The sequence below is a fragment of the Lutra lutra genome, chromosome 1 (genome assembly GCF_902655055.1).
Source record: "Lutra lutra chromosome 1, mLutLut1.2, whole genome shotgun sequence".
Taxonomy (NCBI): domain Eukaryota; kingdom Metazoa; phylum Chordata; class Mammalia; order Carnivora; family Mustelidae; genus Lutra; species Lutra lutra.
The window spans coordinates 209634845-209662621 of NC_062278.1; the positions used below are offsets into that span (position 1 = coordinate 209634845).

Genomic DNA, 27777 nt, shown 5'->3' on the forward strand with positions numbered 1-27777 from the left:
TTCTTCCTGCTTCCCACCCACCCTGTCCCCCCCGGAACCTTCCAAGCTTCTCCAGCGGAGTGGGACATGGAGGCTCCAGGCTGTGCCTTGGCCAGGACTCTGGCCTGGAACCCCCTTCAAAGCTGGGTTTACCCTTCCATGAAATGGGTGGTGACAGAGGTGGGGGGTCAAGGTCACACAGCACATGGGGATGAAGCCTGTTGGGCGGGGGGAGGGGAGGTCATGCTCTAATGATTTTCGGGGGCAGAGGGATGGCGGGGCCTCCTGGGCAGGCAGCCATTCCAGTGAAACATTAACTTTCAGTAGCTCCCAAGGGGTCAGAGCCACATAGCCCCTTTCCTCCGGTCACAGCCCCCCCCTCCATGCCCCCCACCCCCTGTGGTTCCAGTTGCGACTGTTTGTGAGGACTGCATTGAGCAGAGAGGGTCATCAATCTGCCTAGGGTGGCACAGAGTGGTGACCAACTTTCCTGGAGCCTCCAGGGACCCCAGACGACCACCCCTGAACTCCTGAGGCCACACCTCATGGGCTGTCCTATGAAGCACCTGTCCCAGACCCTGAGCTGGTAAAATCTTTCCATTCTTACCTCAAATCTGTACCTCCCTCTCTCTTTGTGTCTCTCCATGTCTCCCCCTTTCTCTCTCTTTCTCTTTGGCTCTTCGTGTTTCCACCTCTCTCTCTTACAAGCGCAGGGAACATTTAAACTTAACACCTGCCCACCCTGAGCCTCCCTCCCCGCTCACACACACACTCCCTGCCACTCTCCCACCCATGTAGGGGACACGCTCCCACCCTCCCCATCACTCTGAACTAGGGGTGCGATGTGGGTGTGTCCTGTCCGAGCCTGGCACTCAGGTAGTTAAGGGGCTCTGGGGGAGGGGGGCAGCTGTGGGGGGGGACTTTGGGCCACCCACTTGGGCAGGTCCAGTCCTCCCCTCCTTCACTCCCAGGGAGGTCACGGGACTCAGACTGGCCTCAGCGGAGGCAGGGAGTGCCAGGCCTGCCTGAGCCCAGCAGATCTTGTATTAGTTGGGGGCAGGGGAGGAGGTTCTGAGGCAGTGGGCTGGAGTCCCCGAAGTGGCAGTGGGCTGGAAGGTGAATGGAGTCCCTGAAGGGGCCCAGGGCCAGGGGATTTCTTCCTGAAGGTCCTGATGCTCCAAGGCTGTGGACCCTGGCATGGAGGGGGCAGGAGGCTTGGGTAGGGTGCGTAGGCTCCAGGGTCTGCTGCCCCCCTGGGTGGAGCCCCTGCAGAGCTCTGGGGGCTGTCCCACAGCGGTGCCTGTGGTATGGCCCGGGCTCCCTTGATTGAGCATCTGTGGGCACCAGGAGAGGGTACAGGATGTGGGATGAGCTCCTTGTCTAGGGGGAGTCTCATGGGAGTACAGCTGGCTCCCAGGGCCTGACAGGTCTCACATCTGTCCCCACAGGCTCAGAGATGCAGCATGCGGCGCAGTGGGACAGCCTTCTCCTTCCTGCTAATCGAGGTGAGTGGGGGTGGGGCTGGGCTGTCCAGGCCATGGGGGTGGTGCTCACAGTACCTCTCCTAGTGGAAACATCCAGAGCTGTCTGGGGACCTATTTACAGACAGGGAAACTGAGTCCCAGAAAGGTTACTGGGAGTCTGGGACTCAATCCCACTCCACTGTCCAGCCCAGGTCTGCAGCCTCCACTTTTAGGGGTGGGAGGGGGCAGTGGAGGAGGATGGAGCAGCAGGGACCCTTTGGGCTCTGGATGCAAGGTTTTGATGGCCCAATGAGAGGAGGCCTGGATGCCCCCAGTCCAGGGAGCGCATGAGGTCACACCTTTGGGGCAGAGCCAATGACCTCATTCTGGGGAACTGAGATAGTGAGCAGAGAACCCAGCAGGAGCTGACTTTAATGGGAGCCCAGGCTGGTCACCAATGCCGGAGTGACTGATAACCTCTCTGGGGCCCTGTTTGCTAATATAAAGAAAAGGGGCTAACATTGTGTGGGTTGAGGGAGGGCGGGATGTGCTAGTACCCTGTAGCCAGCAAGGTCCCACATGCATTGATCCACACCCCAGCTGTCTATGTGAGGAGAATAAGATGAGGGTAGTCCCAGTTTACAGATGAGGAAACTGAGGCACAGAGAGGCTAGCCTGCCCTCAAAGCGAGGGTCCAACGGGAGATTTGAGCCTGGGCCTTCATGACCCTTGTCTGTGCTCTGAACCCCACTGCTGAGCTCCCCCCACTACTTCAACCACCCAAGATCCTTCCTGTTCCTCTTTTTTTTTTTTTTTTTAAGATTCTATTCATTTATTTGACAGAGAGAGAGTGCAAGCAGGCAGAGAGGCAGGCAGAGGGAGAGGGAGAAGCAGGCTCCCTGCTGAGCCAGAGCCCAATATAGGGCTCAATCTCAGGACCCTGGGATCATGACCTGAGCCGAAAGCATATGCTTAACTGGGCCACCCAGGTGCCCCCCGTTCCTCCTTTTTAACATGGTGTGTTTCGAGACCCTGGTCAGGCAGCCCTGATAAGCCCTGGCAGCCAGCTCCTTATCTGAGCCGTAACTTCTTCCTCTATAAAGTGGGGACCCCTTAGAGCTCCCCCCAAACACTCAATTTACAGCATCAGTCATCCTACTTGTACATGGAACACCCACTGAGTTTGGGGCCCAGCTTTGGGCATGGGGGCCATGGAGGCTCATAGGCTGGGGTGACAGATGTTTAACTAAGGAAAAGGATAAAATCTGGGGATGGGTGAGTGGGAATGAGGCTGCCCAGGCTGGGCAGGAAGGTGACATTTAAAGATTTTTTTTTTTTTTTTTGACAGACAGAGATCACAAGTAGGCAGAGAGGCAGTCAGAGAGAGAGGGGGAAGCAGGCTCCCCGCTGAGCAGAGAGCCCGATGTGGGACTTGATTCCAGGACCCTGTGATCATGACCTGAGCCAAAATGAAGGCAGAGGCTTTAACCCACTGAGCCACCCAGGTGCCCCAGAAGGTGGCTTTTAAAAGAGTAGATGAGGGGCGCCCGGGTGGCTCAGTTGGTTAAGTGGCTGCCTTCGGCTCGGGTCATGATTCCAGGGTCCTGGGATCGAGCCCCGCACCAGGCTCCCTGCTCAGCGGAGAGCCTGCTTCTCTCTCCCCCTCTCCCTGACGCTCTCCTTACTTGTGCTCTCTCTCTGTGTGTCAAATAAACAAATAAAATATTAAAAAAAAAAAGAAAAAGAGTAGATGAAAACAGGCAGTCAGTTAGGGGGAAGAGCTGGCGGAAGGGCTTTCCCTGTAGAGGGCACAGCTCCTGCAAAGGCCCTGAGGCAGGTATAGGTGGGGCTGGGGTTGGGGAGGTGGAGCTAGGAAAGATGGAGGAAGGTGAGAGGCAGCTGTGGGCAGGGACTGGGCATTTAGGGTTTGTCTTAGAGGCTGGACTTGGGGTTGCAACCAGGGCTAGCACACATGGAGATCTTGGGGACAGGCAAGATGGACAAATCAAAAGGCAGCTGCTCAGTCTCCCTCCAAGCCCTTCCCCCTCTTCCCCTCCTGCCCCCATGCCCACCCCTGGGCTTTCTGTCCCCACTCCAACCTCTCAACAGGGAAAGCAATCAGTCTGGAGTGGCAGATTGATTAATGCTGTCGCTGAGAGGCGGGGAGGACCCTCCCCTCTCCCTTCTGCAACTCTCAGAGTGCCCCATCCTTACCCCAGCCTCAGTCCAGATAGGGGAGGGTCAGTCAACTGCTCCCCACAGGGCCTGTCTTATCTGTTTCACCCTAAAACCAGCCTGGCCCCCAACAAGCCCAGACCCAAACATCCAGCTGCCTCCGCTGCCTCTGTTGGGGGTCACATGATGATTAAACCAAGCTCTAATTTTTTTTTTTGAAGATTTTATTTATTTGTTGGGGGAGAGATAGAGGGAGAGGGAGAATCAGGCTTCCCGCTGAGCAGGGAGCCCGATGCGATGCGTGGCTTGACCCCAGGACTCTGGGGTGCCTAGGTGGCTCAGCTGGTTAAGCGTCTGCTTTCGGCTCAGGTCATGATCCCAGGGTCATGGAATCGAGCCCTGCATCAGGCTCCTTGCTCAGTGGGGAGCCTGCCTCTCCCTCTCCCTCTGCTGCTCCACCTGCTTGCGCTTTCGCTCTCTCTGTCAAATACATAATTAAAACTTATTAAAGAAAAACAAGGGGCGCCTGGGTTGCTCAGTGGGTTAAGCCCCTGCCTTCGGCTCAGGTCATGATCTCAGAGTCCTGGGATCGAGTCCCACATTGGGCTCTCTGCTCAGGTAGGAGCCTGCTTCCCCATCGTTCTCTCTCTGCCTGCCTCTCTGGCTACTTGTGATCTCTCTCTGTCAAATAAATAAATAAAATCTTAAAAAAAAAAAAAGAAAAGAGAAACAAAAACAAAAAACCAAAGTTACCTCTTCAGAAAGGCCCCTAACTCTGCCTGGACAACATTATCAGTGGCTCTTCCATCACCCTCCAGGCTCCTACATGGTTTAATTTTCTTTCTAGCACGATGTGCTTGAACTATCATTTTGTATCTGTTGAATGAATAAACAAGTGAGTAGGAATGTAGGGAAGTGGTTTCCCCATCTGGAACTCACCTTCTGCCAGAAGACAGCGGGGAGTTGATAGCTCAGGGGGCCTCCTGTTCTGGGAGGGGCCCCCTGTAACCACACACCCCACCTTCTGCTTTCCTGCACATCCTCCCAGCTGCCAGGGACCCTCCCAGGGGAGGCCTAGTGTTGAACACTTAGATTTCTACATTAGAACTCAGCTACTCCTGGAAGAGGGTTATGTTCCTATGAGGTTGGGAGTGGGAGGACCGGTTAAACATCCTGGGTCCTAGAAGGATCAGATCTGTGCAAAGAGCAAAGTGGGGTTGCGGGGAACTGAGTAGTTCCCAGTTGTGTGACTCTCAGCAGAGCATTTCCTCTTCTTCTGTGAAGAAATGCCCTGTAGAAATACGCCCCTCGGAGCCTGAACTGACGTGTGTTCCTCATACCTTCTTTGCGGAACCCCCTTGCCCTAGCTCTGGCCCTAATTAGCCATATTTTCTTGGACCTCAGTTTTCCCATCTGAATGATCTGATTACTGAGACAGATTAATTTGTAAGGTTCAATGGCAGAGCAAGAGAAGGCAGGCCTGCCCCTCTGAGATCCACCTCTCCCACAGCCCATTTGCTCCTTTGACACTCCCCCAGCACACCCCCGCGCCCCCTCCCCAACGTAGTGAATTTTAAGTCCTAGGGTCAGCACCACTGACAGCTCTCAGCCTGGGACTGGAACATCTAGGGGTCTGTCCTGGTATTACTAACAACCCCAAGGAGTTGGTACCATTTTCATCCCATTTCATAGACAGGAAAACTGAGGTGGGCTTTTCCTACACCACACGGCATGGGCTGAACCCAGTTCTGCTGGGCTGGAAAGGTCATGTTGCTGACTCATCAATTCATCCCGATTCTGTTTGATTTTCAAATGTCTCAAGTGTTTACTCAGGGCACGATTGCCAGCATTATCTTATTTAATGTCTCCTGCTCAGTTCTTCCTTCAAGAATTGAGGCACTGGGGGCGCCTGGGTGGCTCAGTGGGTTAAGCCGCTGCCTTCGGCTCAGGTCATGATCTCAGGGTCCTTGGATCGAGCCCCGCATCGGGCTCTGCTCAGCAGGGAGGGTGTTTCCTCCCTCTCTCTCTGCCTGCCTCTCTGCCTACTTGTGATCTCTGTCTGTCAAATAAATAAATTTTTAAAAATTTCAATAAAATGAGGATGATGGTATAAAATAGCCTTATTGTGCCCTTATGACCTGATCTATGAGGGATTCCCTAGGACAGTGCCGATGGAGCATCCGTGTGCAAGAAAGGTTAGCTGTTGGTGCTGCTGTTATTATTCACTTGTTTACTTACTGCATATTTTATTTTTATATTTTTAAAAGATTTTACTTATTTATTTGACAGACAGAGATCACAAGTAGGCAGAGAGGCAGGCAGAGAGAGAGGGGGAAGCAGGCTCCCCGCTGAGCAGAGAGCCCGATTCGAGGCTTGATCCCAGGACCTACTGAGCCACCCAGGTGCCCCTTATTTTTATATTTTAATACAAATATGATACAATACTGTCAGAGGGAATGTTATTGTAATAAATAGCAGTATATACCATATAATGTTATAAATATGAATATACAATGTACTAACTGATTAATAAATATTCTGCAATGCCTATTGTGGGCCAGGCACTGTTCATTCCTGCAAGTTTGAGATCCACATCCCCATTTCATAGATGAGTAAGCTGAGGCTCAGAGAGGTAAATTCATTCAGGGAGAAAGAAGCATGCAGGGTTGCCTGGGAGGTTCACTTGGTTAAGCATATGCCTTTGGCTCAGGTCATGGTCTCAATGGTCCTGGGATCGAGCCCCATGAGCCCCACTAAGCCCCACGTGGGTCTCCCTGCTCAGCAGGGACTTTGCTTCTCCTTTTCCCTCTGCCCTGCCACCACTCATGCTCTCTCTCTCTCTCAAATAAATAAATAAATAAATGAAATCTAAAGAAAGAAAGACAGACAGACAGACTCAGATACTCTGGTCCAGACTAGGAATCCGGGTGAGGGAATCTTGGAGCTTCCCCCTGGTCCCCTGTGTCCCAGAGAGGCTCCCTGCCTGGGAACTTGCTTATGTCTTGCCACTGTCTCTCCCCAGAGGGTCCAGGAGTCAGTGGATTCTGGCTTGGTCCCCATGAGCCCACTTGGCAGTGGTGTCATCCGGAGAAGATTTTCAGGGACTCCACTGCTGCCACCGCTGTCAAGCCGCCTTGGAACCCCTGGAGAGGTTGAGGCCAGTGCCTGTGTGGTGTTCACCATCGAGTCTCAAGGGGAAGAGCAAAGCCACAATCCAGACCCAGGAAGGTGAGGAGGCAGATTGGGACCAAGGAGGCCAGTCTCAGGAGAGAGAACATGCCTTGTCTAGCTGAACTTTTCTCTAACTTGTTCAGAAAACATTTATTAAATGCCTACTGTGTGCTGGGCCCTGTACTAGAATCACAGCCATGGGCAAGCAGGTGCTCAGAGGCTGATGATGGCGAGAGACTCATATCAGGTGGAGAGATCAAGGTGTCTTGGGAACCCAGATGGGACTTCTGGCCCAGCGTTGGGGAGTATAAGGTGAGGAAAGGACCACTTGGAAGAGGTGGCATCTAAGATTAGCTTGAAGGATGAAGATAAGTCAACCATAGACGTGCAGGGACTATGCCAATTAGAAGGAACAGATTTACAAAGCCTTGGACTCAAGAAGATCAGGCATATGAAGAATTTAACACAGATCAGTGTGACTGGAGAGGAGCCTGGGGATGTGGGCAGGGGCTGGACCACACAAGACCTTATGGGATGCAATGGGAGGCCATGGGGAGGTTTTCAAGAGAGTGAGTTGATCAGATTGGCATTAGAAAAATTCTCTGTGACTACTATGATTGTCAAGGCTTGGGCAGTTCTGGGCAGGAGATGGTGGTACATGGATCAAGGTGGAGAGAAGTAGGCAGATTTAGAAGTTACTTATGAGGTAGATACAGCAGGTATTAGTGGGCATGAGCAGGGGGTAAAAGAGAGGGGGTACTGGTGTGGACAGCTCCTGGTCTTTGACCCCTCAGCTGTGACACCCCTTTTCATCCTTCCAACAATGCCAAGATGTGGGACACCATCATTATCCCCATTTTTCAGAATAGAAAATAGGCTTAGAAGGGGGGAGTGACAGCCAGCCTGTGGCAGAACCCATGTTCCCCACCAGTGGACCAAGTGGTCTCCCACATCTTTGGAGGGTAGGGGGCTAAGAGGAAGGGCAGTGACTGAGCCATGAAAATAAAGGATAGAGCAAGAGTCATTTGTTTTCCATCACACAGCAAGATGTGGCAGTCCTTGCTGAACAAGATGAGCTCAGTCACACTGACCCAAACATTTCCCATTTATCCAACCTGGGGACACAACTAGGGTAGAGGGTGGATAATCTCCATGAGAAACAGTTCAAATATCCTTCTGAGATTGTGGCTCTTCCTGCCCCCAAACCTACTGCACCAAGTGTCTCCAAATGCCTCCCTGCCCCAGCCCAGAGCCCACACCCACCCACCCAGCCTTGCTCCTATGCATGTCTGCTTCTGTTAACCATAATAGAAAATGTTCTCACTCTCCCTTTGCCACTTACCAGGAAATTACCCCTGAGATTAGGATGCCTGGTGGGCAGGGCCTTGAGTTTCTAGAACTGGAGAAGGGAGGGGCAGGTCTGGGATTTGAGGGCAGGAATCGTGCCTGTGAGGTGGGGCCCAAGGCATAGTGGGACGAATGAGATCCCGCCATTTCCGCTGAGGGTCTGGGCGTTGGTGTGGCTATAAAAGCGTGCCCCTCTCTACCCACCCCCACCGTTGGCAGCCCCGACTAGACGCAGATTTTCTGTGCCCACCCTAGGGATGCGAAGACCCTGTTACAGTTCTCCCCATTTCTCTGCCCTTCCTGGATCCCTGCCCTGTGTGAGTAGGGGTTTTAGGGCTCCAAAGAGACCCCATCTGGGGCTGAATTGCTAAGCCTACCTTCCTCAGCTTGGCAGAGAAACACCATCCGTGCCTACCTCTGAAGACCAGAGCCCTTGACTCTGCTTCCAGACTCCTTGCTACGGTCACTGGGGAGGGTTGAGAACCCGCCGCTGCTCAGCTTTCAGCACCTCCTGGGCAGACGACGCCCTGGCGTGGAGGTGCTCCCGAACCCCTATCTCTCCGTGCTTCCTGCAGCTAGCTTCTCGCATCTCATCCACCCGGAGCCCCTGAATTTACTACCTGCTTCCCTTTCGGCACCAGGAGAAGGGACAGAGTCTTAGAGCTGGGAGTCTTCAGAGTCCCTGCTTCCCTGGTCTCCATTCGGCATCAACAGGGAGGACAATTTTTGTCGTCTCCTCTCCAAGCTCGTGTCTTGACCCTCCTTCATCCAGCACTACAGGGGACAGCAAACCATTCTCTGCTCTGGGGTTGTCCCTAGCCCCTGTTTCCAACCCCTACCCCAAGTTCTTTTTCCCTTGCTACCCTTCTGCACCATCTGGCAAGGACAGCTCCTCGGTGTCAGCCCCACCTTGACCCCCTGTTTCTACCTTCTCCCGCCTCAGCACCTCCGGCGCGGACAGCTCCTCGCTGTCGCCTCCACCCCCGGCCCTGGCCCGACCCCGGCGCAGATACTCTTGGTTCCCAGGGACGGCTCCCGCGCCCTGTTCTCTTTGCTCCCTGCTCTCCCCGCTCCCTTCTTCTGGCGCATGGAGACCTCAGGGGTCCAAGAAGGGGCGGAGGCATCCAGCGAGCTGAGTCGCGCTCGCAGCCGGCAAGGCATAGGCAGACCCCCGAAGCACTTGTGGCGTCAGCCCCGGCGCCCCATCCGCATCCAGCAGCGCTTCTACTCAGACCCGGACAAGTCCGCGGGCCGCAGTGAGCGGGACCGGAGCCCGCGCCTGGGGCTCGAGAAGTCTCGGCGCTCCTGGCCCACCTCCTACAGGCGGTAGGTGGGCGGGGGCAGGGCACTCCCGAGCCGTGGGGGAGGGGCGCGCGGGGCCTGGTGGGAGTGGGGGAGGGTCCTCGCTTCTCCCGGGGCGGAGGGTCTCTGCCGCTTGGCTGGAAGCAGGTTCTTTGGGGGAAGAAAGCTGTTTTCATGTGGGGTGGAGCTGGCGGGTGGTGGTGTCATGATGGCTTATGTGATTGGGTGTGCTGAGGTGCTATCGTTTCTGAGTGTGTATGAGTCTGAGCAGCTGCCCGCCGTGTGTGCTCCGACCCGCGGTGTGAGTGTCCACAGCCAGCTGTATCTCTGCGTGACTGGATATGTCTGGGTGTGTGTACACCGGTTGTGTACGTCCCTTTGTGTTTCCGCTTGTGGTGCCCATGGGCTTGTGACTGGGCGTTACTTCACTCTGACCCAGTTAGGTGTCCAAGGGTCTTCCAGATCTTGGAATGTCCTGGGATGTTTGCGGGGTTTGTGGCCATCATGAGTATCTGAGGGCATCTTGCGGAGGATGTATGAGGACCAGGGCGGGCCAGCCACAGCACTAGGGAAGAAGCCTTCTCTGTGGTCTGTCTGGGCCCCTGTCACTTGGGGAGGAGTGGAAGCCTCTTGGGGAACCTGAGCACAGGATGTTTTTTTCCACATCAGAAGGGATGGAATGGAAAAGGGGGGAGTCGGGGCGGGGGGCTGTGCCTCCTTTTTCATATAAACCCAGGAGGGCAGACAAGGGAATAAGAGACCAAAAAGAAACACAGAGAGGGGAAACAGGGGACTTAGAGGGACCAGAGATGGGAGTCCCAGGGTTAGAAGACTGGATCTAGGAGTCCCAGGCCCTCCTTGGAGAGGAGGGGGAGCTACCTAGGCAAGATCTAGAGTCTGGGGTTTGAGGTTAGGCTGGGTGATGTCAGGGAAGTTCCTTTCCTCTCTGGATCTTGGTTTTCATTTTCTCCCACCTTGGTCCGTGGACCTTTTGGGGCCACCGACTTCTTACTTAATCAACAACCCTGACCTAACACTCCCAGCCTGGTCCTCAGCCCCCCCCACCCCGGCCGCTCCATCCCTCATCTCCTCCTGCCCCCATTCCCAGTGACTCATGATTTTCCATCTTCAAGAAAGAACAAACAGACAGGTTTGCGCCCGTCTTAGGGGGAGACCCCAAGTGACTCTGGAAGGCAGGAGATCGTGTTCCTGTGAGTGTGCACACATGTGCGTGTGTATGTATATGCTGGTGTGGGGGGAGGGGCTCAGCCCTCAGAGAAGCCAGGTTTAAGGACAACCTACTGTGTGGTCCCGAAAAAGTGACAGTGCTTCTCTGAACATCAGTGTTGACAGTGAGATGCAAACATGAATCTGGTATTTTCTACATTTTGTCTTGAACTTTCTGTGTGGAAGCCTGGTTCTCAGATCTGGCTGCCCTCCCCACTGCTCCAGGCAGACCATGTGGTCTGGGATCCTAGCATCTTGTTCAGCAAGCACTTATTAAGCATCTACTCTGTGCCAGGCCCTGTACTGGAGACCCAGCAGTGGGCAAGCAGGTGTGGACAGGTTCATGGCAGAGACACTTATAGCAGGTCGAGATAGCACAGTGTGATCTGTGTTGTGATGGGGAGAACTTAGGGTACCAGGGGAGCCCAGAGGAGGTTTCTGATCCAGCACTGGGCGAGGAGGAGGTGGGAAAACATGGGAAAAGATGGCTTGAAAGAGGTGACATCTAAGCTTAAACTGAAGGATTTATTTTTTTTTTTAAGATTTTATTTATTCATTTGACAGATAGAGACATAGCAAGAGAGGGAACACAAGCAGGGGGAGTGGGAGAGGGAGAAGCAGGCTTCCTGCTGAGCAGGGAGCCTGATGTGGGGCTCGATCCCAGGACCCTGGGATCATGACCTGAGCCGAAGGCAGATACTTACAGACTGAGCCACCCAGGCGACCCAAACAGAAGGATTTAAACCGAAGAAAATTTAGCCAGGAGGACTGAAGGGAAGGGTATACTGAACAGTTGAACAAAATGTGCAAAGACTCAGAGTCAAGAGGATCAGGTATACAAACAGCTGAATACAGATCACTGTGGCTGAAGGGTGGGAGGAGGAGGCTCTCTATTGACTTCCAAGGGTTTATTGAGCACCTACTGAGTGTCAGACACTGAGGGCACAGCTGTGAGCAAACGCAGGTCCTGCCTTAGAGGGCCTGGTGGGCCAGGCAGATCCAGATCAGGTGGTCATGACAAGGAAATGTGAAATTGTGCCCATGAGAGAAGGGTGCTCTGAGAATATTTACCCAGCTAGTCAGGGAGGGCTTCCTGGAGGGGTCATGCTCCAGCTGTGACCTGAAACATGAAGAGTCAGCAGGAGAAGAACATATGGGCAAGGGCAGGGGATGGGATGAACCTGGCTGGTTCAAAGAAAAGTAAGGAGGGAGATGAGTCTGGAGTAGAGTGAGCAAAGAGGAAGGGGGTCAGGGAGGGTCAGACCTCAAAACCTCAGAGAGGTATGGATTGAGATGGAAGGCAAAAGAGAGCCATGGGAAGGGCCTGGAGCAGAGGAGGGTGAGATCTGACCCATGTGAGCATCTATACATTAACCTGCTCTCCTCTCTGTCTAGATTCTCCATGGGGGCGGGGCGGGGCGGGGCGGGGAGCCACGCCTGGGTGGCTCAGTCAGTTAAGCGTCTGCCTTCAGTTCAAGTCATGATCCCAGGGTCCTAGGATCCAGTCCCTGCTCAACAGGGAGTCTGCTTCTCCTTCTCCCTCTCTGTCTACACCTTCCCGCTTCTCGTGCTCTCTGTTTCTCTCTCTCAAACAAATAAACAAACTCTTTTCGAAAAATAGATTCTCCATGGGGACTTGGGCAAGTCATCTCTCCTCTCCAGACCTGTTTACTTGTCTGTAAAACGGGCATAACACCCACCTCCCACCTCATTGCGGCCACTTAGTGGCAGAGGAGGAAAGCATCTGCCAAAAGAAGAACTGTTTCAATGGAAATTCGAGACAGTGCTAAGGACACTAGACTGCTGGGCACTTCCTCAGGTCAGGCAGGACACAGGGACAAAGTTGGGATGGGGGTCCTCTTTCCACCCCTCCTTCAGCCTTAGCCCCTTCTCGGGCTGGGTTTGGGGCCTCCCAGAGTCAAGCAGGGCAGGCTTCAAATGCTGAGTCTTGGCTCTGTGGCTCATTTTCTCCATCCCAAAAGTTATTAATAGAACATTACTGTTAAAACTTTTAATAAAATATTTAAAGTTGAATCTATTAATGTTTCAAACCATTAAACTATTAAAACTCTTGATAAAACATTAATGTCAGAGTAGCCTCTGGGACTTCAGAGGGGATGGAGTCAGTTAAGCATTAAGTGGGAGAGGGGTCAGGCTAGGGAGCCCTCTAGGCTAGGCTTGAATGAACCTGGCACTGCCACTCAGGGCTATGTGACCCTGAGCAAGTGACCACCACCTCCCTGTGCCTCAATTTCCCCATCCACAAAATGAGCGTGATAGTCCCCACTTTGTAGAGTTGCTCTGAAAATCAAATTACTTTTACATGCTCTGCACTGGGCTCAGCTCCAGGCAAGTAGGAAGCGGTCTGTATTGATGCATTTTGTCTTAGTTTTCCATTTCATGTCTGTGACTTCCGGGAAGCAACTCAGTTTCTCCTTGAGGACATGGGACCCTTACAAGCCCCTCCCATGGGGCTGAGGTGGTATGGAGGCTCCTCTGACCCTGTCCCCAGTGCCTCCACCAGGCGGATCCTGGCAGCCTCTATCCCCTGGGGACTGGCTATAATTAGGTCCAGCCACAGCAACTAGAGATGGTATTTTTGACTTTGGGACAGCGAGTCTGGTTCCCACCAGGTGTCCGGTTGCAGGGCCATGGGGGCAGAAGGGGGTTCCCAGCCAGGTCCTTGAGACTCTCTGCACTCCTGGGCCCCAGTGTCCCCCTTCTCTGAGCCTCCATTTTCTCACCTGTACAATGGGGACAATGGGATGGCTGGGAGTCAGGAGAGAGTCAGAGTCTCCTCCTGTGGCAACAGGTTCTCCCACTGAAGCTCTAATCACCCCCTTTGTATATCACATTCCCCTCAGAGTGGCAGAAATGTGGGTGCCATTTGCCTAGGGACCCCAAAATGCGTGAAGTCCCCTGGGACAAAGTCCAGGCTGGGGAGGGGGTGTCATCCCACAGCAGGGACATAGTTGGACTTAGAGCTTCTGTGTGGCCTCAGCTGAGAGGCCCAGCCTCCTTGGGCCTCACCTGCCTCTGCCTAAGACATAGACACTCAAGGTCCTGCCCTCAGGTGTGACATCCTGAGACTTGGTTTCCTTTCCTGTGGCATGGGGCAGGGCCACCCCAACGCCATTCAGAGAATAGAGCACCTGCTACAGACCCCAGAAAGCCCTCCAGAATCTCCCTTTCCAGGCCCCCTGGGTCCTTCCTGGGGCAGGGGGAGAGGCGGCTGATGCTTCACAGACGGAAGAGCTGGCGGGAGTGGAGTGCGGATGTTTGTTCAGTAGAGACAGCGGGAGAGGGAAAAGGATCCAGAGACAGGGCCTGGGGAATGTCAGAGCAGGTGGGGGTCACGTGAGGACTTGTGGAGGGGGACTGGGAGAGGGGGAGCTGGGTTCAAACCCCTGCTGTCCTGCAGCAAAGCCACGTGCCTGTTACTACCTCTCTCCCAGCCTCAGTTTCCCCACCTGGTAAAGGGTTAAGGGTTTGTAGTTTGGGGGGCAGCCCCTGGTGGCTTCAGGCCTCATTTTCTCCATATGGAAAATGGGCAAAGCGATATTGGAAACACTGAGTGGGATCTGGGCAGCCCCTCGGCAAACTCCGTGCCTCGGTGACCCTCTCGCAATGGAGGCCACTTCCCTTTCTGACTTCCGCATTTCACTCTCCAGCCAAGTTGTCAACCCAACAAGCTGCCCTAATTAGGGCCATGTTGACAGAGGGAAGTGTCTAAGATCCGGGTTCTGGGACCCACGGGGCCACCCCCGAAGGGAGGGAGCAAAGAGTCGCGTCCAGCCCAGTGCCTCAGTTTCCCCATTTGTCCCGGTAGGGGCATCCAGGAGAGGTCCAGCGGCGAGGCGGAGCCGTGCACCCTCTGCCCCCTCCCCGCCGGGCCCCGCCCCCGCAGCCGTCCAGAAAAGGTCCCGCGCAGCCTGCGCCGGGTTCAGCCTCCACGCGGTCTTGGCGATGCAGGGACCCCCCGCGCCCGCCCCGGCCCCAGGGCCCAGCTCCCCTCGGGGCTCCCCGCGCGGCTCCCCGGGGCTCTTCAGGAAACTCCTGGTGAACCAGAGCATCCGCCTGCAGCGGCGCTTCACTGTGGCCCATCCGCTGTGGTGAGGCGAGACGGCGGGCCCGCCGGGGGTCACCAGAACGGCTAGGCTGGAGGTGGGAAGGGCAAAGTCAGGGACAGCTGGAGCCGGGTCGCGAATCAGGGTAGGGACGCTCTGCCCTGCCCTCTCTTTCTCGGTATCTCTCTCCTCCTGCCCTATCTCCGTCTCCCGTACTTGGAGGAGACTCTGTCTTTCTCTATCTCTGTCTCCCTCCACCCCTCCACCTCCCTCCACCCGCTGCTCCTACAAATGCCCGGGGGACCAGCGTCTGTCCCTTTCCAGCTGTATGGCCCAGAGCAGGACGGGCTGAGGCTCACGTCTCCTCCTGACCCTTAGCCTGCCGGGGGCAGGCGGGCTGAACGCCCGGCGAGTGAGGGTAGGAGGGAGTGACTCCTCCCCTTGTTCTGGCTCCCAAATCAATCCCGGAGCCAGCAAGGAGATGGCCCCAGGGGCCAAACACTAAGCCTCCGGTGTCCACAGGGGAGGACCGGATTTGACTGGGGGCCTTCGAAGTTGGCTGTTTGCAGTGTAAGAGCGCGAGTTGCGTGTCCCACGCAGAAAGTGGACCCGCGTTGACTGGGAGCCGGTTCCTCGCAGCCCCACTCGGTTGCATCCTAGAAAGACTCCATCCATCGTTCTGGGTTCTAATCCCAACCCCTTCAGGAAGCTGTGACCTCGTGGGGCGCGGGGGCGAGGCTGGGGTCGGAGGTGTGGCCTTGTGGGCGCCAACCGTGTCTGGCGCTTTGCTCTGGATTCGTGCCACATTGGCATCCACTTGATAATTTGGCACCTGCCGGCTCAGGGACTGAAGGTCCCTTCACCAAGGTCACACGGCCAGTGACAGCTGGCAGGGTGGGGGCAGTCGTGACGGTGGTCCTTGATGGCGCCCTTTCAGTCGGAGAGGGGCGCGGTGTCCCAGGTCCCAGAGAGCGCCGCCAGGGCACCAGACACCTGCGAAGAGGGGTCCCTGCGGAGGGTTCCGGAGAGAGTTCAGGGGCGTCGGTGGTGAGCCCTCGGTCCCAGAAGGTGAGGCTGGAAGAAGGTGGGTCCCTCCGAGGGCCCCTTGCCTCAGTTTACCTATCCAGTCGGTAGACAGACGCACGGTTCCCACAGTCCGCGCGACCTCGTCCCGCGCCGCCCGCGTCATGGAACCATGGTCTGACCCCACCGCTCCCGACTAAGTTTAGAGCAGAAAGAAAAACAGCTTTTCTCGCGACGGCGCGAAAATCCCTGCCTGGCCCTTAACCCTCCGCACCCATTACCTGGATTCTAATCCAGCACCCTGTTGCCTCTTCTGGCCTCAGTTTCCCTATTGATCCATAGGTTTGCTCTTCCAGAAACTTTGGGGAGAGGCAAGGGAGGTGTAGGGAGTCGCCACTCCCAGGGCTCCCCCTCCGAGCAGGTTTGGGTATCCGCTGCCGCTAGCCCTCCTGAGCGTCTCTTTGCTAGCTTCCGAGCCCCGGCCTGGGCAGGGTAGGGTTAAGAGGCACCCGCTCTTCAGGGTGACGTCAGGAAGCGGGTTCGGAAGCCCCAGCTGTCAGGGGATTCTCTGGGAAGCGCCGAATTCGAAAAGGCTCGAGAGCAGCCGGACATAGCCGACTATTTCCGAAGATACCCGAGTGAGGCCGGAAGAAGCCGAATATGCCCGATTTGGGCCGAGGGCTACACGGGCTTGCTCGGAAACCTAGCGCAACCGGATTTCGGCGAAGATGCCCGTATGCATCCGAACCTGCCTGAGCACCGTCGGGCGACGTAGCCGGACCTTACCGAATTCGCGAGACCGAACCTGTCAGGATCAGGCGCAAACATGTGTGATCAGACCCAGCTCAGGTCAAACGTGGCTGTACGTGACCGAAACGGACCGAATCCAGTCGAACTGGACAGAATCCTGTCGAATTCCCCACTCCCACTGCCATCTGAGCCGAATCCCCTGCCCCGAGTCTTCTGGCAGGTGCCGATCCCGGCCGGTGGACTGGGATGGGGTCACTTGACAGGGCCAGGAGCCCTGTGTCTTGGGCGGTCCCAGGTGTCTTGCTGGTTTCGCCTCTCCTGTCTATCTCCTTCTCCCTTCTCAAAAGCCAATGACTCCCACACAGGCAGCTCCTCTCCCCTGTTGCTAAGTCTTCTCTCTCCTACCAACTCCTCTCCTGAACTTCTGTTTCCTCCCGCCCCTCCCACTTTTTCTCTGATCTGTAATCCCAGAGGATAGGGTCCCCCTTACCCAGTTCGGGCGTGGTGTGGCCTGACAGAGACACAGGGCTGAGAGCTGGGAAGGGGTGTCAAGGATTATGGCAACAAGGGGCACTGGGGGGAGGATAGAGGTGCGGGCAGAGGGCACAGCCTGTGAAAGGCCCGGAGGTAAAAGATAATAGGCAGATCCTTTGGGCCTAAAATGAAGCAGTGGTGGGGAAACTGAGGACAAGACCAAGTGAGCTGGGAGCGTGGTGACACAATTGGGACAGGGCCATACAGAATGAGTGTGGGGGCCTGGAAGCTGGGGGAGAGGACAAGTGATCCGGAACATGGCCAAAGGTGGCTGGGGAGGCTTGGAACATGTCAGATCCAAGCTGGACCCAGGCCCCCTCTAGAAAGGAAAGCCCAGGAAGTCGTTTCTAGTCCCAGTGACTTTATCATGTGATATATATAGATCTTAGTTTACTCAGTAGTACAGGCCCACAGCAGCAGTGCGCTCGTCTAAAAACACTCTCGGGGAAGGAGTATGCCACATCCGTATTAGAGAGCAAGTGGTAGATGTCCAGAGAAAGGCCTAAACCTACCCATGGTCACACAGCCACTTGGGGACAGACCTGAAACTCATGTTCTGGGGTCCAGATTGGTCCCGGGGGAAGGGCTCTGGGGTACAGATGTGGAGACAGAGGAATGACGGGCACAGGGTCCCTGGGTGGGGGTGCGACTGTGGGGCGGGTGGACAACCTGGAGGCTACTTCTGTCCAACCCACCAAAGCTCCAGGGAGGATGTGACACGGGTGTGGGCCACAGCCAGGCATCTGCATGCCAGGACCTGCGGCTCTCACCAAGCCTAATCTGCCTTCAGCTTTGATCTGGAAAATGGATTCTCATGTGGCAGAAGCACCCTGGACCCTCAGGCTGGGCCTGGCCTTGGCCGGGTCATCCAGGCCACTGCTCAGCACAGCCAGAGGCGAGAGTCCTTCCTGTACCGCTCCGACAGTGACTACGAACTCTCGCCCAAGGCCATGTCCCGGAACTCCTCTGCAGCTAGCGATCTGTGAGTCCAAGCCTGGTGGGATGACACCTCCCGGTTCCTCCCTCCTTCCTTAATTCCTCCACTCTGCACACCTCCTTCAAGTGGTCATTTGAACTGGGCTTTGAGGGTTTAAGGAGGTGTTTTCCAGACAGCTCACTCATGCCATGGAATATGGGGAGAATGATATCCGAGAATTATCTGTGTTTGACTTGCCCCTGGGGTTGGGTGGAGATCCAGAGACCCAGTTAGAGGCAACCGAAAAACACCTTGGTCTGAGATTCTTGGTAGCCATAATGAAAAGAGAAATACAATAATTTCCGCTCTGCCTCTATTAAGTTCTCTGCCGCCCCTGGTTCCCTAGTTGTGAGATGGGAATTGGCCACAGGAGATGCTTTCAGAGAAGAGTTAGGTGAGGGGAGCTCAGGGACTAAAAGGACACCCAAAGGAGGAGTCATGAGGGGAGGACGCACTCAGCGGAGGGCATAATATGGGTAAAAGCTGGAAGATGGGAACCAGCGTGAGGGCTTCTCCTGGCCGCCCTTCCTGATGTCCCGTCTCCCGGCAGACACGGAGAAGACATGATTGTGACGCCTTTTGCCCAGGTGGGTGCCCACCCTTTGTCCCTCCTCCCGTGAGCCAAGCTGGCAGAGCCGACCCCTGCTTTCCATCGCTGATCACGACCCTTCCGACAGGTCCTAGCCAGTCTGAGGACAGTTCGGAGCAACGTCGCAGCCCTCGCCCACCTGCAAGGCCGCGGGGCAGTCAAGTACGCAGGGGGCGGGGTGGGGGCGGGGCCTGGCGGAGAGAGGTGGGGCCGACAGGCATAGGCATCGGGGCGGGGCCTGCAGAAGAGATGGGAGGGGCTGACGGAGGGGTGGGACCAGGCCTAGCGGGGCGGGGCCTGAGACAAGGTGAGGCAGGCTGAGGCAGGGCCCGACCCCAAAGAACAGGGCCAGAGCAACTCTGGGGGGGAAGGGATGGGGTATGCTGGGTGGGGGCGGGGCCTGGGCGACTTGAAGGCGGGGCTGTATGAGTGACGAAGGGCACCCCTACCGCAGGCAGGCATCGGTTGAGACCCCCCCAACTGGCAGTCAGCCCCCTCCACCTACAGGTAATGTGCCTGCTCCCACTCCCTCCTCCCACTGCTGGACAGCTGTGAACCTCCTCTCCATGGTGACCTACTCCGCGCATGAGTCCTTAGGCTTTGCTAATTGTAGTCCCCAAAACACCCTTGGGGATGGAGTCTTCCACACCCATATTACAGATGGGGAGGCCAAGGCCCAGGGTGGGCAGAGACCTGCTCACGGTCACACAGCTACTTGGGGATAGATCTATCACTCAGATCTTGGGGTCCTTAATGGCCTTATTGGGAAGGGCTCCAGGGTCCAGATGTAGAGATAGAGGCATGAGGGGCGCAGGGTCCCCCAGGGGGGTTGAGGCAGCCCCTGACCAGCTTGGCCCCCAGAGGACACTGGGCAGAAGCTGGCTTTGGAGACACTGGACGAGCTGGACTGGTGTCTGGATCAGCTGGAGACACTGCAGACACGGCACTCAGTGGGGGAAATGGCCTCCAACAAGGTGAGGAGGACCAGATCGCCGAGATCATTTGCCTCTGCCCACAGTGTCCCCATCATCACTGCCCTCACCTTCCCCTGCAGTTCAAGCGGATGCTGAACCGGGAGTTAACTCACCTGTCCGAAACCAGCCGCTCTGGGAACCAGGTGTCCGAGTACATCTCTCAAACCTTCCTGGGTGAGCTGTGGTGGGTCACTGCTTGGGCAAGATCATAGAGGTAGGAAGGAGGAAGAAAAAGGTTGATTTGTATTACAGATCTCAATCTGGGGAAGACAGAGCCAGACATGGACACCTCCAACCCCACGGGTCAGAGATGGACCACAGGGAAGAACAGAGTGAACTTTCAGGAGGAGGAGGAGATTAAAGCTAGGGTTCTGAAGCATGTGTAGAAGTTTTCCAAGGGGGACATGGAGTGAGCATGGAGATAGCTAGGTCTCCAGTTTGGGAGATGGAAAGAACATTTGGCTGTTTGGGGGAACTACTGAACCCCAGGTACCCACCGGCAATGTCAAACAGAAGGGGGTCCCTGAAGTCAGCCATGAATGGAGGAGAAAGGTAGTTACAGGCGAGAGAGACTTTACTTCAAGCTTACTTTGATCTAGGTAAAAAGGCAATAGGTTGACCCTGAGGCTTAGCAAGGTCTGGGACCTGACTCTAGGCAGGATGAGCCCAGCAGGTCTGAACCAGTTTCCTTGAGCCCTACTCTTTTCTGTCTACAGACCAGCAGACTGAGATGGAGTTGCCTAGGGTGACCCCCACGGAGAGCCCAAGGCCCATGTCCCAGATCAGCAGCCTCCGTGGGCTCCCCCACAGGGCCAGCCTCTCTGCAGCCACCGTCCCACGCTTTGGGGTCCAGACTGACCAGGAGGGGCAGCTGGCCAAGGTGGGTCCCCAGCTGGAATCCTGAGACTCGAGTCTGAGTCGTGACTCTGCTTGTTTGGGTGCCCTGTCTTGGGCCTCAGTTTACCCGCTTGTCTACTGGGCAGGTGGGGCTCAGTGTAGGACCTGGGGTGTGCTGGGGGGTGTCAGTGGTCCAGGGGCTGAGGAAGGGGAGCTGGAGTTAAGCTCCGGTTCTGCACATTCTAGGAACTGGAAGACACCAACAAGTGGGGGCTTGATGTGTTCAAGGTGGCAGAGCTAAGTGGAAACCGTCCCCTCACAACCGTCATGTTTAGCATCTTTCAGGTACCTACCTGCCCTTGGCTTCCAGGGCATCTTGAGTTTCTTTCCTTCTCATTCCTACCCCAAGACCTCTGGGGACATTCATTTCCAAATCCTCCCTGATACCCCTGAATGGCATAATTTAAGCTGCATATTGAAGGTCGGATAGGAGGTCACTGGGTTGAAAAATTCATTGTCAACAAACCTCAGCCCCAAGCCCGGCCCTGAAGAGACCCAGTCTTGGAGGAAACAGCTGGACAAAGATACCCTCAGCCTTGTGAGGTCAGGGCTAGACCAGAGGGGAAGGACAGGGACCAAGGGAGTTCAGAGGGAGAGATGGGAGGGCATCTTGGAAGAGGGGGTATTTGAGAGATGGAGAGGAGTTCAGAAGGAGAGAATGCAGAGTGGGTGCTGCTGCCCAGAGGCCAAGGCCTTGACTGGAGGCCTGTGATGGAGCAGGAACGGGACCTGCTCAAGACATTTCAGATCCCAGCGGACACACTTGTCACCTACCTTCTGACCTTGGAGAGTCACTATCATGCCGACGTGGCCTACCACAACAGCCTACATGCCGCTGATGTGGCCCAGTCCACGCATGTGCTCCTGGCCACACCCGCCCTCGAGGTACTACCCTGACGCTAGAGGCAGCCAGGGTGGGTGCTGGGGGCAGAGAGCCCACCCCTTACCTCTTATGCCACATGCCTGTGCAGGCTGTTTTCACAGACCTGGAAATCCTGGCTGCCATCTTTGCAAGTGCCATCCATGATGTGGACCATCCCGGGGTCTCCAACCAGTTTCTCATCAACACCAGTGAGTCATGGGGTGGGGCCCTACCTCCCCTGTCAGTCATGTGATCTCGGGCCCACCCATTCCTGTTGTGATCCCAGTTTCCCTGTTTGTTGAAAGGGCTGAGACCATCCCTCCCTTAGGTGCTCAGAGTGGTTCCCGGTACACAGTAGGTGCTCAATAAATGAGAAAATAACCAATATGGAAGAACGGACCTGGGGCCACAAAGATTTTAAAGCTCAGAGTCCTTTGAGGTTTCTGAAGAACTCAGTCAAATTATTGGGTGTCTCATGTATACATCCTTGGAGAGCTGGGGACAAAAGTAGAGACTTCTTACTCGACGACCCCAGAGTCTAATAAGATGACGACTCAGTTGTTCAGTCAACCAGAGCTCAGTACACACTGTCTCCTTGGCCATGCCAAGACCTTGAGGAGTCTCCAGTCTCAAGGAAGCAGAGCAGAACACAGATGCCCCCAGCCCTGCAGGCAGGGCTGGGCTAGCTAAGGGGAAAGACAGCATTCTAGAAGGCTTCCCAGTGTAGAAAGGCATTAGAGGCGGGGCCTCCATGGATGAGTAGGAGTTTGCCGAGGGTTTGCAAAAACTACCATTGGGTGGAGTGGGCAGGTGGACAGGTCTTGATGCTGTCTGCCTCCCCCGAAGACTCAGAGCTTGCCCTTATGTACAACGATGTCTCCGTGCTGGAGAACCACCACCTGGCTGTGGGCTTCAAGCTTCTGCAAGCTGAGAACTGCGACATCTTCCAGAACCTCAGCGCCAAGCAGCGGCTGAGTCTGCGCAGGATGGTCATCGACATGGTGAGGCCACAGCTAGGAACAGAACAGGGTGATCTTGGGCTGGTGCGGGTTCAGCTGGACCTGGCCATGTCTCCTCTCTGAACCTGAGCTTCCTTCTCTGTAAAATGGGGTAATGACCATCCAAGCCCTGGGCGAGGCTCGCCAGAATTAGGTCCTGGCTGCCCTTCACACACCAAGTTTCTGGGGTTTCAGGTACTGTTTTTTTCTGAAACATAAGTCTGCCCATTTGATATTTTTCAGATTCGAAGACAAGAGTAAGTTTTGGTGTTTTGTGCCTCAATTCATTAATAATAATAATATATATATTTATTATGTATTATTATGTTATTATATAATAGTATAGAATATTATTATTATTTTAAAAAAGATTTTATTTATTTATTTGAAAGAGAGAGATCACAAGTAGGCAGAGAGGCAGACAGAGGGGAAGGGGGAAGCAGGCCCCCTGCTGAGCAGAGAGCCTGATGCGGGGCTCGATCCCAGAACCCTGAGATCATGACCTGAGCTGAAAGCAGAGGCTTTCACCCAGGTACCCCAGAATATTATTATTTTAATTAAGCAGGCTCCACACCCAACATGGGGCTTGAACGCATGACCCTGAGATCAAGAGTCACATGCTCTGGCAACTGAGCCAGCCAGGTGCCCCTCATTCATTAACCTAACACGCATTTACTGGACCCCTATCGTGTGCTTGCTGTGCGCCAATGACCAGTAGAGTTCTGGCCTTTATAAGACTCACGGACTGTGGGGGAGATGAAACCCCAGGCGGAGTCATGATGGGAGACCTGGAGACAGAGTTGGGGGCGGGGCTGTTCATAGCTGGGGAGGAGTCCCCCCCCACTCCCTGGAGGGAACACTGCAGTCAGTGGGGTACATGGTGTAGAGGGCCATGAGGTGGGGAGGAGGGTTCCCAGGAGAGGGAACAGCACGTGGGGTTAGCTCAGAGGAAACCAAGGCTCTGAGTGCAGAGGAATTAAAGGTTTGAGGAGGTGGAGTTAGGGGCTTGGGCAAGAGGTACCCCCAGTGGGCACAACGTTGAGGCAAATGGGGGATTTGGGGAGAATTTTTGAGATTTTTATCTGATCCACAGAGAAGCCTTTGGGCTGCCTGTGGATCGTTCCTGCTCTGGCTCTGCTTGGGTGCGCCCAGTTAAATTTTTTTTTTTTCAGTTGAATTTTAAATGGTGTTTAGATCTGAATTTCCTTCCAAATGGCTGAAAACAGCCCTTTTGGCCACACTGTGGCCACAGGAAGGTGGTTGGAGAGTGCCAAGGCAGGTCCTTTCTGACTTTAGATCTGTCTGTGGCTCCCATGGCCCTCTGGATAAGCCCCCCAGTCCCCTCTGAGACCCACTGCACTCCTCACTGTCTGTTACTACTGTGCACTCACTTGCTCCAGCTACAACTGCCTCCTCTATGTTCCTCAGCACATCCAGCCCCAGGGCCTTTGCATAGGCCGTACCCTCTGCTGGGCCTCACCCCTGCCATCAGGCACAACTCACCTCAGTCCCCAGTTAATCTCCCTCTCCCTTGCCCTGTCCCATATATGGGATGCTCCCTGTGATCCCAACAACCCCAGAGAAGGGACCAGTCACTCAGTCTCCCTTGTGAATCTTGTGACATCCCCCCATTTCACAGATGAGGAAACTGAGGCTCAGAGGACTAAGGGTCAGAGTAGGTGTGGTGTCTGGAAGGTGGGGAGTGAGGGGTGGAGCAGGCACAGTCCTCATCCTTGTCATCCTCCCTTGTCTGTCCTCCAGGTCCTGGCCACAGATATGTCCAAACACATGAACCTCCTGGCTGACCTCAAGACCATGGTGGAGACCAAGAAGGTGACAAGCCTTGGAGTCCTGCTGTTAGACAACTACTCCGACCGCATCCAGGTGTGTGGCCAGGCGGGCCCCAGGAACACCACCCCGCCGGCCCCTGCCACCCTGGTGCCCATGGCTCTCACTTCATTTATTTCTGAAACACCAACTGTGCACCAAGCTTGAAGAAACGGAGGCACCTAGAGTCCCATGCCTGTGCCTTAGCCATGCCTTCCCCAGCCCCAGTTGTAAGATGGGTATGTTCATGGTCCCAGTCTCTTGGGGATGTGATGCTATGGCCAGAGCCCTCCTGAACCTTGGTCTCCCCAGGTCTTGCAGAACCTGGTGCACTGTGCAGACCTCAGCAACCCCACCAAGCCGCTGGAGTTGTACCGCCAGTGGACGGACCGCATCATGGCCGAATTCTTCCAGCAGGGCGACCGGGAGCGCGAATCAGGCCTGGATATCAGCCCCATGTGTGATAAGCACACCGCCTCGGTGGAGAAGTCCCAGGTCTGAAGGCTCCCAGACTGAGCCACCAGCAGACAAGGGGGGAAAGGGGAGGGAAATGGTGGGTGAACCAACCCCCAGGGGTCCTGGCTTGACCACAGCTGGCCAGGGAAGGGGAGTGGCCTCAGTGTGAGGTCTTCCCTGGGCTGGGCGGAGTCAGGCCTGGGACGCTTTCTCTCTGGGCTGCAGGAGGAGGGATCTGCCCTTGTGGAGTTTGGAAATGTCTGTTTTGGGTGATGTGGGGGTCAGGATACAAGGAAAGATTTAGTAGTTACGGGAGTCCAGAAGAGGCCGGGGACGTTCCCTAGAGGAAGGGTTGTTTGAAGAGGGTTTTGAGGGATGAGTAGGAGTTGGGAAATGGGATTCCAGACAGAGGGAACAAGCTGGGCAAAGGCCTGGAGGCTGTTCTAGGTCTAGATTCCATGATGACTCACCACACAGCTACTCCCCGCCATATCAACCCATAGGTGGGTTTCATTGACTACATTGCACACCCATTGTGGGAGACGTGGGCTGATCTGGTGCACCCAGATGCACAGGACCTGCTGGACACGCTGGAGGACAACCGTGAGTGGTACCAGAGCAAGATCCCCCGCAGTCCTGTGGATCTCACCAGCCCCAAGCAGGGGAGCCCTGACCGATTCCGCTTTGAGCTGACTCTGGAGGAGGCGGAAGAAGAGGAGGAGGAGGAAGGAGCTTTAGACTCAGAGGTCTCGGAGTCACCTGACACTGAGCGTACGGCCCCAGAAGCCAGCCCAGACCCTGGGGCCCTACTCCTGGACAACCAGAGGACTGGGGGCAAGCCCTGCGTGGACCATGAGGCCAATGTGATGGCTGAGCCCTTTGGCACCTAATGGCTCCTGGTGGATGAGTGGACCTTCCAGAAAGAGGTCCCAGGTGGCCCTTGCCTTGCCTCCTCCACTTCCACCCCCCTCCCCACCAAGGGAGACAACCAGGCTTTTAGTTAGAGGCAGACCTTAGGATCAAATTGGAGGCACTTGGCTGGGGTCCAGTTTGACCCCGGGCTTTGCCGAGAGAGCTCTCCGAGGGACTGGACTGCAGGCAGCCTCTTCCAGCACCCTTGGGATCTCCTTCCTGGGCTTCCACCCTCGGTGTGGAAAGAGGGTGTCTACCAGGCCCCTTGTCCACCTTCTCTAGCGGTCATTCTGGAGGCACAGCCATCACTTTATCTTTTCAGTCTTGATCCCGTATTTATTGAGCACCTACTATGTGCCAGGCTCATGCCTGTCATGTGCTTCTAGGGTTGCCCTGCACTAGGTGGTGGCGAGTCAGCCACCAGCGATCTACCGCCCCCCCACCCCAGGTACCTCCCCTTTGTCTGCCAGGCAGCTCCATGCAAGAGAACGGAAACTTGAATCGGAGAATTTTTAGCACCAAAGCTTTGTCCAGAGCCAAACCTGGCTCAAGAACTCTGATGCGGAGCAGTAAGGGGCAGGGAAGATCGAGCTCTGTGTCGGGAACTGTCTCCCAAGACTGACTTAGCTTGTGGCTGCCTGTGTATGGGTTCTTGCTCTAAGTCACTGTAGGTTCTGTCTTGGGGTCTCTGGTTCTGTTCTCCCGAGCCCCAGGATCCCCTGCTGGGCCCCCTCCCACTTTCTCCCTCTTATAGAACAGCAACAAAAGCACAGCCTTTTCGCCACACCTCCCCCAGCAGGTCTCTGTTTCTGAGGCTGCCCCCAGACTCCCAATAGGGGGAAGGAGGCCTCTGAGGCTTTCTTCCCAGTCATAGGCACTTCTGGGCCTCAGTTTCTCCTCTACGGCCTGATCCTTGTACTTGGGTAAATTGTGGTTGGAGGGTGGTGTCTGTGACCTTTCTGAAATATCTTAGAAACGTGGGGGCATTGGACGTGTCTCTGGGGTTAAATAAACCCTATTACCCAAAATTAATACCATGCCCACCTCAGGAATGGGGAAACTGAGTGCCAATAGGCCTTGTTGCCTGGTCAAGGCGATGCAGCTAGGAGCAGGACATTAGCCAGCAGCGCCCCCTGGAGGAGGGAGGTGCGGAGGGGAGGCGGGGTGAACCCGGGGATTCTCCTTGCCTTAACTCGCTGTTCCTCAGGCTCCCTGCTGGCGCTGGAGGGGCTTTCCTCGCCCGCAGCAAAAGAGGCGCCTCTGCTTAAGTATCCCGTTCTATTCCCGCTTCCAGAAGCCTCAGTATCTCCCCCACCGGCCTCTCCCCCCCGTGCCTGAAGAATTATAATGGGACTCAAGTCGTGGAGCAGCCCCTCGCTTCAAGAACAGCTGGCTTCATTCCTGAATAATTCCATTGATAATTCCATTCCATTGATAATTCAGCATCATCACAAGTAATGATCAAATTCCACAGAAGGAGAATTAAAGTTCATCTGGGTCACAAACTTAGTGCATTTTCTTCCAGACTTTTAAAAGGCAAAGATTTAGGGGCATCTGGGTGGCTCAGTGGGTTAAGCGTGGGACTATTGATTTTGGTTCAGGTCCTGATCTCAGGGTCCTAGGACTGAGCTGCCCCGCGTCCGGCTCAAGCTCAGTATGGAGTCGGCTTGACATTCTCTCTCTCCCTCTGCCTCTGCCCCACCTCCCCACCACACGCGCACACACACCCCCTCAAAATAAATAATAAAAGCTTAAAAAAAAAAGGCAGAGATTTAGGGGATTTTTACTTATAATTTTTCTCCCTCCCCCTTTTGTTACAAGTAATACATGTTTACTGTAGAGAATTTGGAAATAATGCAAACAGATTAAAAAAAAAAGAAAGAAAATTCTGCTATAACCTCCCTGTAGATCATCTGCCTTCAGCATTTCACCTTATTTCCCTGTTTCTTTCTTATGTGCCCCTTTAATTTGGGCCACAGGCATCTGTCCATCTCCTTCTTATTGACTGCACTCCACCCATGCTGGTGGCTTTCCATACCCCAAGCTGTGGCCCCAACTCAGGGCCCTTGCACATGCTGTCCCTATCACCTGGATTGCTCTTCCTCCACCCTCATCCTTACCTGTTGGGTCTCAGCTCAGCATCTGCTCCCCTGCAAAGTCCTCTTTGACCCCCACCCCCATCCCAGGCTGGAACTAGTAGAATTTCTCGGGGATTCTTTTAATTCATGTCCACTACGCTCCCCAAACC

The 27777-nt window shown here is 55.1% G+C and overlaps 1 protein-coding gene across 8 annotated transcripts; it reads left to right on the top strand.

Annotated features, from left to right (window-relative positions):
- The first annotated feature begins 850 nt into the window (after positions 1-850).
- PDE4C (phosphodiesterase 4C) lies at positions 851-27034 on the top strand. Of its 8 annotated transcripts, none has more exons than XM_047697468.1 (17): positions 851-855; positions 1428-1484; positions 6640-6845; positions 17829-18020; positions 18565-18601; positions 18692-18765; positions 19058-19110; positions 19465-19577; positions 19658-19751; positions 20294-20457; positions 20661-20759; positions 21195-21359; positions 21446-21545; positions 22183-22337; positions 24096-24218; positions 24474-24656; positions 25121-27034. In XM_047697468.1, exons 2-17 carry the CDS (start codon positions 1443-1445, stop codon positions 25505-25507), a joined length of 2187 nt encoding a protein of 728 aa, XP_047553424.1. In that variant the 5' UTR covers positions 851-855; positions 1428-1442; the 3' UTR covers positions 25508-27034. The 8 variants fall into 8 exon arrangements, with proteins under 8 accessions (XP_047553424.1, XP_047553415.1, XP_047553433.1 ...); XM_047697459.1 differs by lacking the exon at positions 851-855 and adding an exon at positions 1091-1095; XM_047697477.1 differs by lacking the exon at positions 851-855 and having other exon boundaries at positions 25121-25550; positions 26824-27034.
- Positions 27035-27777: the final 743 nt, after the last annotated feature.

Coding starts and splice junctions, on each gene's coding strand:
- PDE4C (XM_047697468.1), top strand. CDS start 1,443: ATGCGGCGCAGTGGGACAGCCTTCTCCTTCCTGCTAATCGAG. Junction 18,766..19,057: donor CAAGGCCGCGGGGCAGTCAA/GTACGCAGGGGG, acceptor CCCCTACCGCAG/GCAGGCATCGGTTGAGACCC. Junction 19,111..19,464: donor TCAGCCCCCTCCACCTACAG/GTAATGTGCCTG, acceptor CTTGGCCCCCAG/AGGACACTGGGCAGAAGCTG.